Source organism: Paralichthys olivaceus, chromosome 21 (genome assembly GCF_024713975.1).
Source record: "Paralichthys olivaceus isolate ysfri-2021 chromosome 21, ASM2471397v2, whole genome shotgun sequence".
Lineage (NCBI taxonomy): Eukaryota > Metazoa > Chordata > Actinopteri > Pleuronectiformes > Paralichthyidae > Paralichthys > Paralichthys olivaceus.
Genome location: NC_091113.1, coordinates 1,385,706 through 1,399,464, shown reverse-complemented (window position 1 = coordinate 1,399,464; position 13,759 = coordinate 1,385,706). Strand labels below are relative to the sequence as shown.

The following is a 13,759-nucleotide window of genomic DNA, read 5'->3' as shown; positions in this document are numbered from 1 at the left end:
TTCTTTGGTTTCGTCTTGGTTTTTAAACAATATAACGCTGATTGTTCTTAAACTTCATGCAGAGGCTGAACGATAAGAAATTCACAGCTTGTTAATATTTAACTCAAACTGAACCGAAGGGAAGCAGATCTAATTTCACCCAGGTCAGAGACAAGCAAGTGTCCAGCTCAGTGTCAACCACCAGGGGGAGACAGAGAGGTCTGGATGTGTAGCTCAGCAATTGTTCCCCCTGTTTTCAATAAATTGTATTTTGTACTTCCTGGTCATAGATTTAAAAAAAAAAAATCCTCAATCAATAATATATAAATAAAAAGATACACAAATGGAAAAAATAAAGTTTGGTATTAAAAAATGCTTTTTTACATATTTCCAAGTTGATTCATGGATTCCAACGTTTATCTTCTCATTCATATGCATTTTATCATTAATTATTTACCTATGTAGCTTGTAGTTCTGTAAGTTTTTGTCCTCTATATTGGGACCTGATCTTTTTAATGGTTTCATTTACTATTCATTCATTCTGTGTCTGAAATTCTTGAATACAAAACAGCAGAAATGTATATATAAATATATAATATATAGAAATAATATTACCATTAACATTGTAAATAATCTTTACAGCAAAAAGTGCTTAGAATGGTGCAGTTAGAAAAATGAAGACAATCAAGGTATTTGATCCAACATGAGGCTCCAGAGGTGTCAGGGGGCGGGAGGAGGCAGGAGGCCGGCCCACAGTGCTCACCTGCCGGACAGACTCCTCCCTGCCTCCGCTCTCGGCCCGGACTCTGCTCGGTTCTTCGCTGCTGAGACTCAGACTCGTTGGTTCAGGTTCTCCCTCAGAATAAAAACCACTGAGCGGCTGATCTTCTCCTGTGGATGTGACACGATGTCAAACAGCTGAAACACGCACGAGCTCCTCAGGTGAGTTCCTCCACATGCTAACAGGCTACATCCAGACAGGTGCAGGCGGCTCCTCACCGCCAAACCCACGCTCCTGTAAACAGCCGCTGTCGCCGATGTTCGCCGAATCCACCACTGTTCAGTCATCAACGTATTTAAAGTGTGTTTTCCATCAACGGACCTTCATTCAGGGACAGGCGAAGAAATAAGCTTATTTTCCGAATGAGGATTGGTTCTGTGCCTCCGAACCAGTTTAGATTTCAGGCTTTCAGAGCGAGTCAGTGAAGCTGCTCCGCGTTACATTCACTTTACACATGATTTAAAGGAGTAAAGGAACCAGAGGAATCACAGAGACAACGCTTATGAAGGTAGACCGAAGGATTGAAGGTTAGTTCAGTGTGTGTTCAGCTTTATGTCTCTGGAGGAACCTGATCATTGACCCACTTCTCTTCTCTGCTGTGGAGCTCAAGTGTGTGTTGTAGATATTAGAGCTTCAGTGTTTAATTGATCAGTTTGATTATTCACCTGTTGGAGGAAACATAGAAAACAAGAATTACACAAGAAGGAGTCAACATAGAGTTCATTAAGTTATAAACCCTAAAAGTTTATGAATTAGTTGAGTTCAATTCTGCAAAATATATCAGAAGTTACTCCCACACAGGCGTCAGAACTGGTTTGAATAGAGAATAAGAAAACAAGGGTAAGGACAGATATTACAAATATAGATTTGTGCCTGTTGGAGTAAATATAATGAGGAAATAAAATAGTGTATCTCACTTTGAGATGTATTTATTTCAATTAAAAATAAACTCAATGTGTGGTCACAAGGGCGGACACACAATATTATTGTAGTGACGAATATAGAAGAGTATGATGATGTAGGAGACATCAGTGTCTATGTAGGAGACATCACTGGTCTATTTAGGAGACATCAGTATCTATGTAGGAGACATCACTGATCTATGTAGGAGACATCACTGTTCTATGTAGGAGACATCACTGTCTATGTAGGAGACATCAGTGTGAAGGATTTAATGTCTGTAGATGAAAAATAAAAAGGACGACACCATGAGGACAGATCTTTTATATTCAGATCTCACACACACACACACACACACACACACACACACACACACACACACAGCAGGTGTTGTGTGTGTGTGTGTGTTCAGGTTCACACCAGGTTCATGTCTCTCTGGCTCGACGCCTCGTCTATTTTCAGTAACGAAGCTATGACTCATCCGTGTTATTCCTCTTTGTGTGTTTAATGTTATATTTAGTTATTAAAGTCATCACGAACAGGTTCTGTGACGATGACACTGATTCACGTGTTTGACTGAAATAAAACCACGAGCTGATTCTGACCCGAATGTTAAACTGTGGAACAGTCGGACTCGCACTCTGCCTGTTCAGCTCTTTGCTCTGAGCTTCTAAAGGAATGCGTGCAGACCCAGATATCTGACTCCCTCCCTCCCCTCAGGTAACATGATGGAGGTGGCAGGGCCGTGGACAGAAGTGTTCGAGGGCTCTGAGAGGACGGAGAAGTCTGAGGGGGGGGCGGCGTTGCTGCAGAGCTCCACTCTGACTCTGGCTCCTCTGCTCGACGACTCCCCCTCCATCCGCCGCTCGCAGCCCATCCTCATCTCCTCCAACAGGTACGACCGACGGGAGCTCACACACACTTTACTCGCTGTGGGAGGAAGCTGATCAACACACACTGTGGACGTGGTTCAGTGTTATTGACTGAAGTCAGTGACTCAGCCTCAGGCCATAAGTCATCTGGTGTTTAAAGAAGTTTCTGTTGTGACATCAACGAACCCAGAAACTCCCGGGTTTAAGGACGCGGCCAATAAAACTGTCATTGCTGATCAGGCTGCGTGTTTGTTCTGCTCTGACTCACGGAGCTGTGGATTTCTTTCACTTCTTTGTTTCCTGGTAGGCCTGAGGTGACAGACTCTGTTTAATCCTGAGGTAATTGCTCATTGTTTACCAGACATAATGGGTTGTGACCCAATTACCTCTGGCTTGTTTTTTTTTTTTTTACGTGTTTGTCAGTGTAATTACGAAAACATTGAAGTCGTAATCTGAATTATTTTCCTCCAAAGAACAGATGGAGGCTTCGGTCCGTACTCTGTGTTCGGTGTTTGTTCAAGTCTAATGAAAAGCTGACGACACAGAGCAGTACCACCAGAAACCACAGGGGGGCAGTGTAGCCAATAGCTAGAGCGAGACGACCATAAGACTCGTGGAAGAAGATTCAACGATGGCCGAACTTTTTGGAACTTTAAAAGTTGGTGAACTTCAGATACAGAGGAACAAACAACCAATGATCGGAAACTCTCAACTCTTCGCTGCCCTCTAGTGGATGTTTTTCTTAACAAGCTGTCTGATTCCGCTCAAATGATGTTGACGTTGTCGTTCTCTTTTATTTCTCTGACTTTCTCCAGGGTGAGAGCAGCTGACTCGTTCTCCTCCTCCGTCCCGTCCATACCCAACCCCTTCCCAGAGCTGTGCAGCCCCTCGAAGTCGCCGGTGCTCATTGGTTCACTTCCCCCGGGGTCCAGCGACAAACACGTGAGTGAACATCGTGTTGCTCAGCAGCTGCTCCAGTGGGAACAGATCCGGACGTTAGATCTGGTTTATCGTGTTGATGAAACTCCCGTTACATCACAAATAAAAAGATCAGAGCTCAGAAACCTACGGAGACGTCACGCAAACAACTGAACCAACGATCACAGTAGAAGCGTTTCTGCCTCCGGAGCCACGGAGCCCGACGTTTACAGCAACAGACCGCGAACTTTAGATTTGTCATCTTCAGCACGAAGCGATCGTCTCGAGAAATCACGTTGAAATAAATGAGAGCGTGAACCTGAGGGTCTGACGGGCGGATCCTGCGAACACACGTGTGTTAACGTGTTTGGCTGAGGCCGTAGGTGCAGGTCGTGTGACTGTGATTGACAGGTGAGCTGTGTTGCCATGCCTGCGCTGCCTTATTGTGACTCCCAAACACCGCCAGAGTAAACATGTCTGTTATTACAGCAGCGTGTCACCGTGCCACGCTCGCCCCGGGTGTTTTCATGTTCAGTGATGGAAGAGAACAAGCTGACATGCACTCAGGTTCTTCACCTCGATCCACAACAGGCTCCATTCTCTCTTTCTTTCTATTATGTAATATAATATATCATATTATTATTTTTGTTGATTTTTTTTTATCCATCATTTCCTGTCAGTCTTTCACCGCAGATAAAAAAATGCTCCAAGAAATAATTAGAAAACATGAAGATGTTCTGCTCCTGAGTTCATCTAAAGTAAAATAACAGTTTTACCAAATTAAATATTCCCTTCTCTTTTGTCACACTGCCCCATAAATGAAGACACATCTTGATCGCCCCCTGGTGGCCGCCTGTCAGCTTAATTTGACCTGCAGAGTTTTCTGTGAGCGGAGCACATCTTTTAAACGTCAGTTTCAGTTTGTCGTGTTTGTTTAGTTGTAAAAAGATCAAGATCAACATCTGATAACTCCTGCGCCTCTCGTTCAGGTGTCCAAGCAGAGCGGGGGATTTCTCCTTTAATTAACCGGCTCAGAAAATAAAAAACACAGATCTGCAGGTTGGTGCAGATTGTGAGTCTCTATGAAGATGATGTGAGACTGAAATGTTCAGCGTCTGATCTTCACGCTCTGTGAACTTTATGTTCTGTTCTGAATAAAGAGACACAACGTTCCTCTGCCTCCCCTGCTATAATTCAAAAACTCAGGAGTCAAAGTGGACAGGCCGGATATTGAACAGTGAGGAAAGAATGTCCCTCCTCCCATAATCCTCCCTGGTGGTTATGTAGCCATTATTTGTCCACGCTGACGCCAGCACTCGTCCGACCAGTCGGGGCTTGTTGACTGAGAGCTGCAGGTTTCTGGTCGGGCAGGTTTGTTTTCTTGCTGCTGGATCCAGATGCTGTGTCAGACGACAGACCTCACAGAGAAACGTCCTGACCCTCCGATAACCCGCGTCACCGCCGCAGCATCGGGGAGAACGAGAAGGAACGCTCTGTTTCTTTTTTCTAGACGCGCAACCTGTTTTGTCGTTTTATGAGACAAAGCGAACGAGAGCAGGAAGAAACACAGCCGCCTCACAGTCGCTGATCCAAACCCAGAAACAAGCTGCGAGATTGTTTATGCACTCATTTAAAAAGATGTGGACGGCACAGTGGTCCAGTGGTTTATGGTTCTGTGTGGAGGACTTAAGTAATGGAGAAACAAATATAACCTGTGCTTAAACTTTTGATGCTGTAACCCTGAATCCTCACTGAGGATCTAAGTTCTTCTCCTCCGCAGCTGATAAAGGTTTATGGCGAGGACAACCACAGCAGGTCGGTGTGGGTCTCTCCCGGAGCGACAGCGCGAGAGGTGTGTCACATGTTGGTCCAGACGGCGCACTGCAGCGACCAGGAGAACTGGGCTCTCCTGGAGCTCCACCCCACCCTCGGCCTCGGTACGTCCATCCTGCCGGTAACAACTGTAGATGTGATGAAACGATTGTCACACAGTCGTCCCTCTGTGTCCTCAGAGAGGTGTCTGGAGGATCACGAGGTTGTGCTGGAGGTTCAGGCCGCCTGGTCTCTGAAGGGTGACACCAGACTCGTTTTCTGCAAAAACTACGCCAAGTACGAGTTCTTCAGGAAACCAGTGGTACGCAGAATAAATAACACGCCGCGGCGACTTCGTTAAACGTGTCGGTGCAGCAGACGTTGACAGAGCCTGACATCATGGCGGTTGCTGATCCCCTTGATTGGCAGGTTGCGTGCCCGTGCAGACACGCAGACTTAATGCCTCAGTTATTTCATTACATGGGACGCCGTCTGTCGCCTGTGCTGCTGAACAAAGGTGACAGTCTGAAAACTGGTTCTGCTGAATCACACCGGCTGTAAAACATGGACACACTGCCTCCAGGAGGCAGCAGAGGGAACGTGTTCAGGGATGAGCTGCAGTAAACCTGCAGTGTGTTGAATGAGAGAAATGCAAACAGGATACAGACCTTCAATTATCTTCATTATCAATTAGTGCAATCTTAATTAATTAGGATTTCATTACTGTTCGTCTGTTGTTTGTCAGCAGGATTACGCAAAAACGACCGAACCTGTGTTCCTAACATTCTGCCGACGGAAGCAAACTTCAGTTTTCTAAAAACGCTTGAGTTTTTCATCAAGATGAATTATTCTCTGAGAAATCGATCGTTAACAAGGATCTTTATTTGGAAATTTGTCTCCTGTTGGTTTTGTGCGCTCACATCTAACTGTGCATGACTGAAAAATAACTTTAAGTTCAAGTTATCATTCCGTCTTTAATTCATCTAACTGAAGGAGCGTGATTTCTGCTGGGTGTCTGTGAGAAGTCGAGCGAGTCACGAGTCTCTTCCCTGATTTTCACGTCCTCTCTCTCCTTCCTCTCGCAGCTCTTCTTCCCAGAGAGCATGATCTCCGACAGCGCAGACGTCAACAAGGGGATGACGTCATCGGAGCTCATTCAGGTACGGACGGGCGAAACCAGGAGTTCACAAAGAGTTCAACACAAACGTATTTTATACATTTCAACTTTCACTTCATTAACAAGTTGAACTCTTGGCTCCGAGCTCCGAGTCTCCTGCTTCTGTTTGTGTGAAGTATTTCATCATTGAAACAAATCAATTCCAAATCAAATGTCCCTCAAAATAATGAGAGAAAAAAAAACCCTGCTTCCTGTTTCCACTGTGCTTTTGTGTAACTTTGGTTCAGCGTCTCTGACTTTTTTGGTTGTTAAGTTTCAAGAGTTTCCTCGGGAGGAGACCGAGGTTACGACTGTCATCAAAAGGCCTGAAGAACAATCACCTCTTTTATATTGGGAACGTTATTTTTGTCCTTGTGCACAAAATGGTATCAGATAGAAACAATTAAAGTGGAGAGATGAGACATTTATAACAACTAAAGTTTCATTCAGTTTTATCTGATTCCGCTGACGAGAATATGATTTTTCAATAAAGAAATTTGTGTCATGAAATGTCTCGTTTTGTCTCAACGTCCTCTGAGAGGACGAGGGTCATGAGTCCCTCGACAAAATTATTACTGATTCTTTTTCTGTTGATTTAATCGTTGAATTTTTCAAGTTTTCTCGTGAAACTTCAACGAGATTTTGCAAAATGATGCTTCAGTGTCGTTTACAGGAAAAAGTTTCAACTGAGGAAATACGTTTTTATTTATGTCCCTAAAAGTGAGTTTAGTCATAAAGGACGTTTTGTAAATGTTCTTTCAGTTTCACTCGTGTTACAGTCTTTCACTCGAGCCACGCCAGACGATTGTTCAGGTTCTGATCATGAACCGTTTGTTCTCACAGAACCTGCTGAGATATGGGACGTGTCCGGAGATCCAGGGTTTCCTTCACGTGAAAGAACCGAGTCGTAAAGCCTGGAAGAAGGTTTACTTCTTCCTGCGGCGCTCCGGACTCTACTGCTCCACCAAGGGCTCGTCCAAGGTCAGAGAACATTAGAATCTCAGTCTGTGGATTTCACAGAGTTTACGCGGATGAACGGCATTTTTTGTCTCTGTTGGGTCCCAGGAGCCTCGACACCTGCAGTACGTGGCCGATCTGGAGGATTTGAACGTGTGCACGGTGGTGAACAGCCGCAAACTGTACGGAGCTCCAGCGGACTTCACCTTCTGCATCAAGGTATCCAACGTGTGTGTGTCCGTGCAGCATTCGTCAGACTAATTAATCGTGAATAATAAAAAGTATTGATTTCTGCAGCTTTAATACTTTAAGTGTTGAAAAAATGGCGTCCACATGCAAGATGTATTAATCGTGAAGTTTAAGAAACCGCAGTTTAAAAGACAAAGTCCAAAAACTTGAAATGATGCATGTATCTGAAAAAATACTTTTATGATTAAATTGAAGTTGAAACTACAAATCAAAGACGCATTTTATCTCACTGTGTTCTCAGCCATCCAGAAACCCGGTGCGTGCTCAGGACCTGAAGATCCTGTGTGCGGAGAACGAGCAGATACGAACATGTTGGACGTCTGCGTTCAGATTGTTCAAGGTTTCTCATCACCTCCATAATTCTGCTCTTTACTTCTTTGCTGATGCATCAACACACAGTTCATGATCCGTGTGTGTGTGTGTGTGTGTGTGTGTGTGTGTGTGTGTGTGTGTGTGTGTGTGTGTGTGTGTGTGTGTGTGTGTGTGTGTGTGTGTGTGTGTGTGTCAGTATGGGGAGCAGCTTCAGTGTAACTACCAGCTGTCGAAGTCGGCTCCACAAATTGTGGAAGGATCAAACCTGACGGAAAATAATGTGAGTTTGTCAGATATCATCGTAATAGATTACACGAAGAGGAGGATGCTGGGAAATCATGTCTTAACTGTGTGTGTGTGTGTGTGTGTGTGTGTGTGTGTGTGTGTGTGTGCGTGCAGTCAAAGTCGGAGGCCAGCCTGGTGGCCATGGACTTCTCAGGGAAGGCTGGAGGACGGGTCATCCAGAACCCGACGGAGGCCCAGAACGCAGAGAGGGAGGAAGGACAAGCCTGGAGGGTGAGGAGGGAGAGAGAGGGAGGGAGGGAGAGAGGGAGGGTTGGTTGGCTGAAGAGCTGAGGGGGAGAGAAGAGGGGGGGGCAATAAAAAGAGGATAAAGAGGCAGTAATGATGCGTAGCCTGAACTCTCTCTGAGGAGGTGAACGTCTGAGTCACTGTGGTTTGACTGAAGAACGATTCTCGTTTATTTATTGTAACCTTGGTTTTTTTTGTGGTTTTTTTTCTGTTGCCATGACGCTGTCGTCAACAAAGTGACGGACACGGCAACATGGCCGCGGGTCAACAAACTGAGACAGACTGTAAACAAAGCGTCAGTTGGTTCAGATTAGTCGAAGCAGCGTTAATTGATTCTCAACAAGCTGTAAAAACAACACTGATCTAGAATCAGCAGAGCAAACAGTCATTAATACACACACACACACACACACACACACACACACACACTCACACACACACAGAGCGGCGGTGTCATTAATCTGGAGGTTGTAACAACAGTGAGATTAAAACTGAAACTAATTTCACGCTGTATAAACCTCGAACAATGCAAATATATTTATATTGTAATGACGCCATCATGACATCGTTTACGCCACATGACATCGTTTACGCCATCATGACATCGTTTACGCCACATGACGACCAGCGATTGGTTCGTGGAGTTTAGCTTCAGATCGTGTCTCTAATAATTTTATTGGTCGTAAAAGTTTCATGTGTTGAGCCTCGTGAACCTGATAACTGCCTCCAGGGAGTTTCTTCACATCTGATCTGTCGTCTCTTGGACTCAAGGTTGAACTGATTAGATTTCAGAGGTCAAAGGTCAGAGGTGAACCGCTGGAGGGACGGACACTGCAGCGGTTCACCTCTGACCTTTGACCTCTGAAATCTAATCAGGCGTTGATTCTAGTTGAACTAATATGTTAATAGACTTCTGACCGATCAGCTCCAAAAGTGAATCATCTGGAGATAAAGTCTTCAGAGACGTTCACACCAAGTTTGGTGAAAATCTATTTATGCATTGTTGAGTTACTTTGTACACACACACACACACACACACACACACACACACACACACACACACACACACACACACACACCCTCATGTGATATTTAGAATAAGAATATTTTACTGCAGCAACTTTATTTGTCGATAAAACAAGATAAACTCCAGTGAACGAGGAGTTGAAGACGACGTCACTATAATCTGTGACGTCTTCAGGTCGTGTGGCTGCTCCTGTTTTTGACCCATGTGACTTTTCTTTTTGCCGTCGTCACGTCCTCAGACCGGAGCTGTGAAGCTGCTGTGGGACCTCAGCGTCCGAGTTTGACTTTATTTTGGTCGAAGCCTCAGTTTTATAGTTTGAACGATAAAACGTTCAGCTCAGAACAAACTGTATCACCCAAGTTGTTTTATGACCAAATATACAAGGAGCCGTTTCAAACAAGTGTTTTTATTTTTTACTGGATGAGATTTAGATGCATAATGAGAAAAAAAAGCATTAAAAAAATGAAAGGAGAATAAAAATCTCTGTTTTATTTCTTTACTCATCTTAAAGAGGAGTTGCTCCACATTAAACATAAAGATAAAACATAATTTTATATCTTCTCGACGGTGTAAAATCACAGGTCCTGTTAAAGCGACGGCGTTAACGACGTCACTGGCTCGGAGCGCTCCCTCGAGACGCCGCAGAAGAGAAACCTGCAATAACTGTTTAACTCGGTAGTTTAATAATTAACAAAAGGTCAACGTCAGCAGAGAAATCAAAACAACGAGAAATCAGTGACGTGACATCTTCTGTTTCTTCTGTGACAGAGGAGAGAAGCTCTGAGGTGCAGCCTCCCCAACCTGAGCTCTGCTGCCAGGCCGTCCTGTAAGTCGAGAGGAGGCAGAGTCCTGATTCTGCATTTCTGTTAAAGAACTAAATCCTCACGTCACGCTGTTCGACTCCTGACTCACTTCAGCTCCTGTGGTTCTGTCTCTGTCTGCCTGCAGCCATCCACAGGACCCAGCCCTGGTTTCATGGCGGCGTCTCAAGAAAAGAAACTCAGAGGCTGATAGAGAAGCAGGGGCTGGTGGACGGGTGAGTGACAGTCGGAGGTTTAGGCCCTGGGGGACTCCGTGTCCCATCAGGCCTTGCAGGGGGAGGGGCGTCTGGGATACGTGGCCAGAAGCCGACAATCGATGAACGGAACCAAAGAACCGGACGACGGATCTTTAATCTGTGGGACGGGTGCTCCCCAGTGTCGGAGCTGTGAGTTTACACGCGTGTGTTTGTGTCCGCAGGATGTTCCTGGTCCGTGAGAGTCAGCAACACGCTCAGTGCTTCGTCCTGTCGCTGTGTTACCAGCTGAAGACCAAACACTACCTGGTGATCCCTGTGAGTCCCCCCCCCCCCCCCCCCCCCCTGCAGGAAATAGACAGGCCCTGTGATGGATGCAGCCTCACCGTGATTCTGTGATTCTCTCTGCAGTTCGAGGACGGAGGCAGGAAGTACTTCACCATGGACGACGGCCTGACCCTGTTCATCGACCTCCTGCAGCTGGTGGAGTTTCACCAGATCAACAAGGGCATCCTCCCCGTCTGCCTCAAACACCCCTGCGTCTGCGTCGCTCTGTAAACCCGCTGCTGCTCCGCCTGCCTGTGACCTCTGACCTTTACTGTAACCTCTCCCCCCTGACCCAGGATCAGTCGGGCTCGTCAATGTCAAGTCCAAAGTGTGTCTGCGTCACCACAGCGCTCTGATGTCTGCGAGGCGCCGCTGATGAAGAGCAATTAGACGACTGGATTTCCTAATCAGCGAAGTGCCAGAGCGGTTCAAAGGTGTGTGTCTGAGCGATAACGTTATCACAGCGGCTGTGAGACGTGGACTCACGGGACTGAAGCCGATCCTCCGCCCCACCTCTCTTTAATAATTTTAATTATCCTCCACGACGGCCCCAGACAGTGGTGGGGTTTTTTTTTTTTTTAATTAACGAGCCACGGTCCCAGCGGAGACGCCTTAATTAGCAACGCCGGACGGACGTTTTAGCTTCAGGGATGTTTGGAGAGTTTTATAATCACGTGCACTTTGATTCATACCCATGCAGTCGTGGTGAGAAGGTTCACTGTGACGAGGGCAGCACTGTAACTCATGGACGACTGTGGCCATCAGAGGGCGCTCCGAGTCAGGGATCGACAGAAGGGTTCATGGGAGTTCTGAAATGGTGAAAATCCCCAGGTTGCCGTCATGTAGCACGGAGCTTCTCACGCTGTGTGAGGTTCTGTACACTAACCTCTCGATGTGCCTTAAGTCTCATGTTTTAATCAGAACAAACTCCATCAACTCTTCTAACGCTGGATTTGCACAACGAGGGTGTTTGCAACATTTGGACGTTTGATAAATTAAACCTGTGATAATAAGTTTTATACATGAAAACATTAAAAAAATGTAAAATCTAACTGCAGAGGACGACTCTGGAAAACAGTGACTGTCCTAAGTGGACTTTAACTCTGAACCTTCACACGTCTGTTGTTTCTGAAAAGTTTACGCTTAAGTTTCCATTAAATCAACGGATTTTCAAACGAATCATCGAGAACCGGCCGTGAGCTGAATGAATGATTGTGACGTTTACATCGAGCTTCTAAACTGGATGATTGAGACCATGTGTTGTCGCTGGGTGTGAAAAAACATTTTGCACTTATTATTTCAAGACGTCGTGACAGAAACAAATATATCGTCAATACAGAACTTTTTATATCAAACAGGGTTCGTTAGTTTTATGTGTCATCACTTGTGCGTCTTTTATATGTTGAATAAATAATTTCATATTAAACAGATTTTCCTACATTTAAAATGAATTTGTTGTTCTGTATATTTACTGAGACACATAATTATAAAAAAGTTTTCTTTAGGCTTTAATGAAGTAAACATTACCAGCATGTATTCAAGTATTCACAGTAAAAGTACTCTTATTGATCTGTTGAGATATGTTAATAATCTAACATATTACGTTTTGTCAATTTCTTTAGAAACATATTTACTCGATTATGATATTTAATGTACTTCTTTTTTGAGTATTTTTATTTTAGACTACTTGTTAATTCAGGGAGCACAAATACAAATATACAATAATCATAAATTCAAATTGAGTTTCTAAATAGTTTAATAAAAAGATTCAGGTAATCGTTAAATATCCAGTGTTGTGAAGTATTCAGGTGCTTATTAATATGATTATATTATTTGTTATGATTATTAAGAGAGATTAGAAGAACAATGAAGATAAATTATAGAAGACTTTTCTCATTTTAATGAACGTTATAGAAAAACACTATGAATGGTAATGGAGCTTATATGTACACAGGTCAGGTACTCGTACCTCAGTATTTTACTAAAGTACCGGTCTGGTTCTCTCCTCTGCTGCTCTGCCTGATTTAAATTCAGTTATTTTAAAACCTTCATCAGGCTAAATAAATAAATAAATCAAAAGAAATCTGGCCGGGGTCCTGACGTCGCCTCTGGTGCGGGAGCATGAAAGTGGGCCTCGGGGTCACTGTGGCGTCCTGGCAGAGCGTCTGCTGGACGAGCTCCACGCCGAGGCTGCATCGAGCTGATTTCTCCGAGCTCTGACCCACTCTTGGAGGATGGGGTTGCCATGGTAACAAATTTTTTTTTTCGCTCTGGCCTAGATGGGCAGGTAAATGAAGGGGTGAAGAAGACAGAGGAGGGACGGGTCAGGCTCTGAAGAGACGTCTGATTAAATTTACCCCAGAGTGAGACCCTCCTCTGCTGATTTCATCCAACAGACCTCAGAAAGACAGCGGAGCAGGAATATTTTATTCTCTTCATTATTTGTCCAGAGAACCTTTTGTGAAGTCTTTTATTTTCATGCTCTTTATCATCTCACTGGTTTTAAAAGACTCATTTCTGTCCATCGTGACCAGGTTGTATTTTCATATTCTGTCTTTATCTACGATGGACGTTTTGTTTTTGCACGTTGGACGTTGAGTTAAAATTAAAATTATTTGAAGAATAAATAAATAATTCAGAGTTTCCCAAACGTCGTTTTGAGACATAAATGAATAAACAGTCTTTGGTTAGATTTCATTCGTCACTAGAAATAATATGTTTAACACATAAATCATTAAACAAAATCTAAATCAAATCCATGAGGGTCTGTTGAATAACAACAACACAAACCTCTTTGTATAAGTTTTAAACCAAACCATTCATAGTTCAACCCGTGTGAAGCTCCGCCCGGGTGTCTGCCAGAGGGACGTGAATCAAACACCCCTCACCTGAACAGGTGGCACTGATGAAGACAAGATGGCCG

The 13,759-nt window shown here is 44.3% G+C and overlaps 1 protein-coding gene across 1 annotated transcript; it reads left to right on the top strand.

Moving 5' to 3' along the window:
- The first annotated feature begins 710 nt into the window (after positions 1-710).
- Positions 711-12,287, top strand: grb7 (growth factor receptor bound protein 7). Its single transcript, XM_069517796.1, has 15 exons — positions 711-921; positions 2,381-2,555; positions 3,348-3,474; positions 5,231-5,387; positions 5,463-5,584; positions 6,348-6,422; positions 7,262-7,399; positions 7,484-7,594; positions 7,866-7,964; positions 8,133-8,216; positions 8,336-8,452; positions 10,263-10,320; positions 10,443-10,530; positions 10,734-10,827; positions 10,921-12,287. Exons 2-15 carry the CDS (start codon positions 2,386-2,388, stop codon positions 11,065-11,067), a joined length of 1,587 nt encoding a protein of 528 aa, XP_069373897.1. The 5' UTR covers positions 711-921; positions 2,381-2,385; the 3' UTR covers positions 11,068-12,287.
- Positions 12,288-13,759: the final 1,472 nt, after the last annotated feature.

What these genes read in the sequence shown, in the direction of transcription:
- grb7 (XM_069517796.1), top strand. Translation starts at nt 2,386, where the DNA reads ATGATGGAGGTGGCAGGGCCGTGGACAGAAGTGTTCGAGGGCTCTGAG. An exon ending in CCACCCCACCCTCGGCCTCG is followed by an intron (nt 5,388 to 5,462) that starts GTACGTCCATCC and finishes CTGTGTCCTCAG; the next exon opens with AGAGGTGTCTGGAGGATCAC. An exon ending in AACACTACCTGGTGATCCCT is followed by an intron (nt 10,828 to 10,920) that starts GTGAGTCCCCCC and finishes TTCTCTCTGCAG; the next exon opens with TTCGAGGACGGAGGCAGGAA.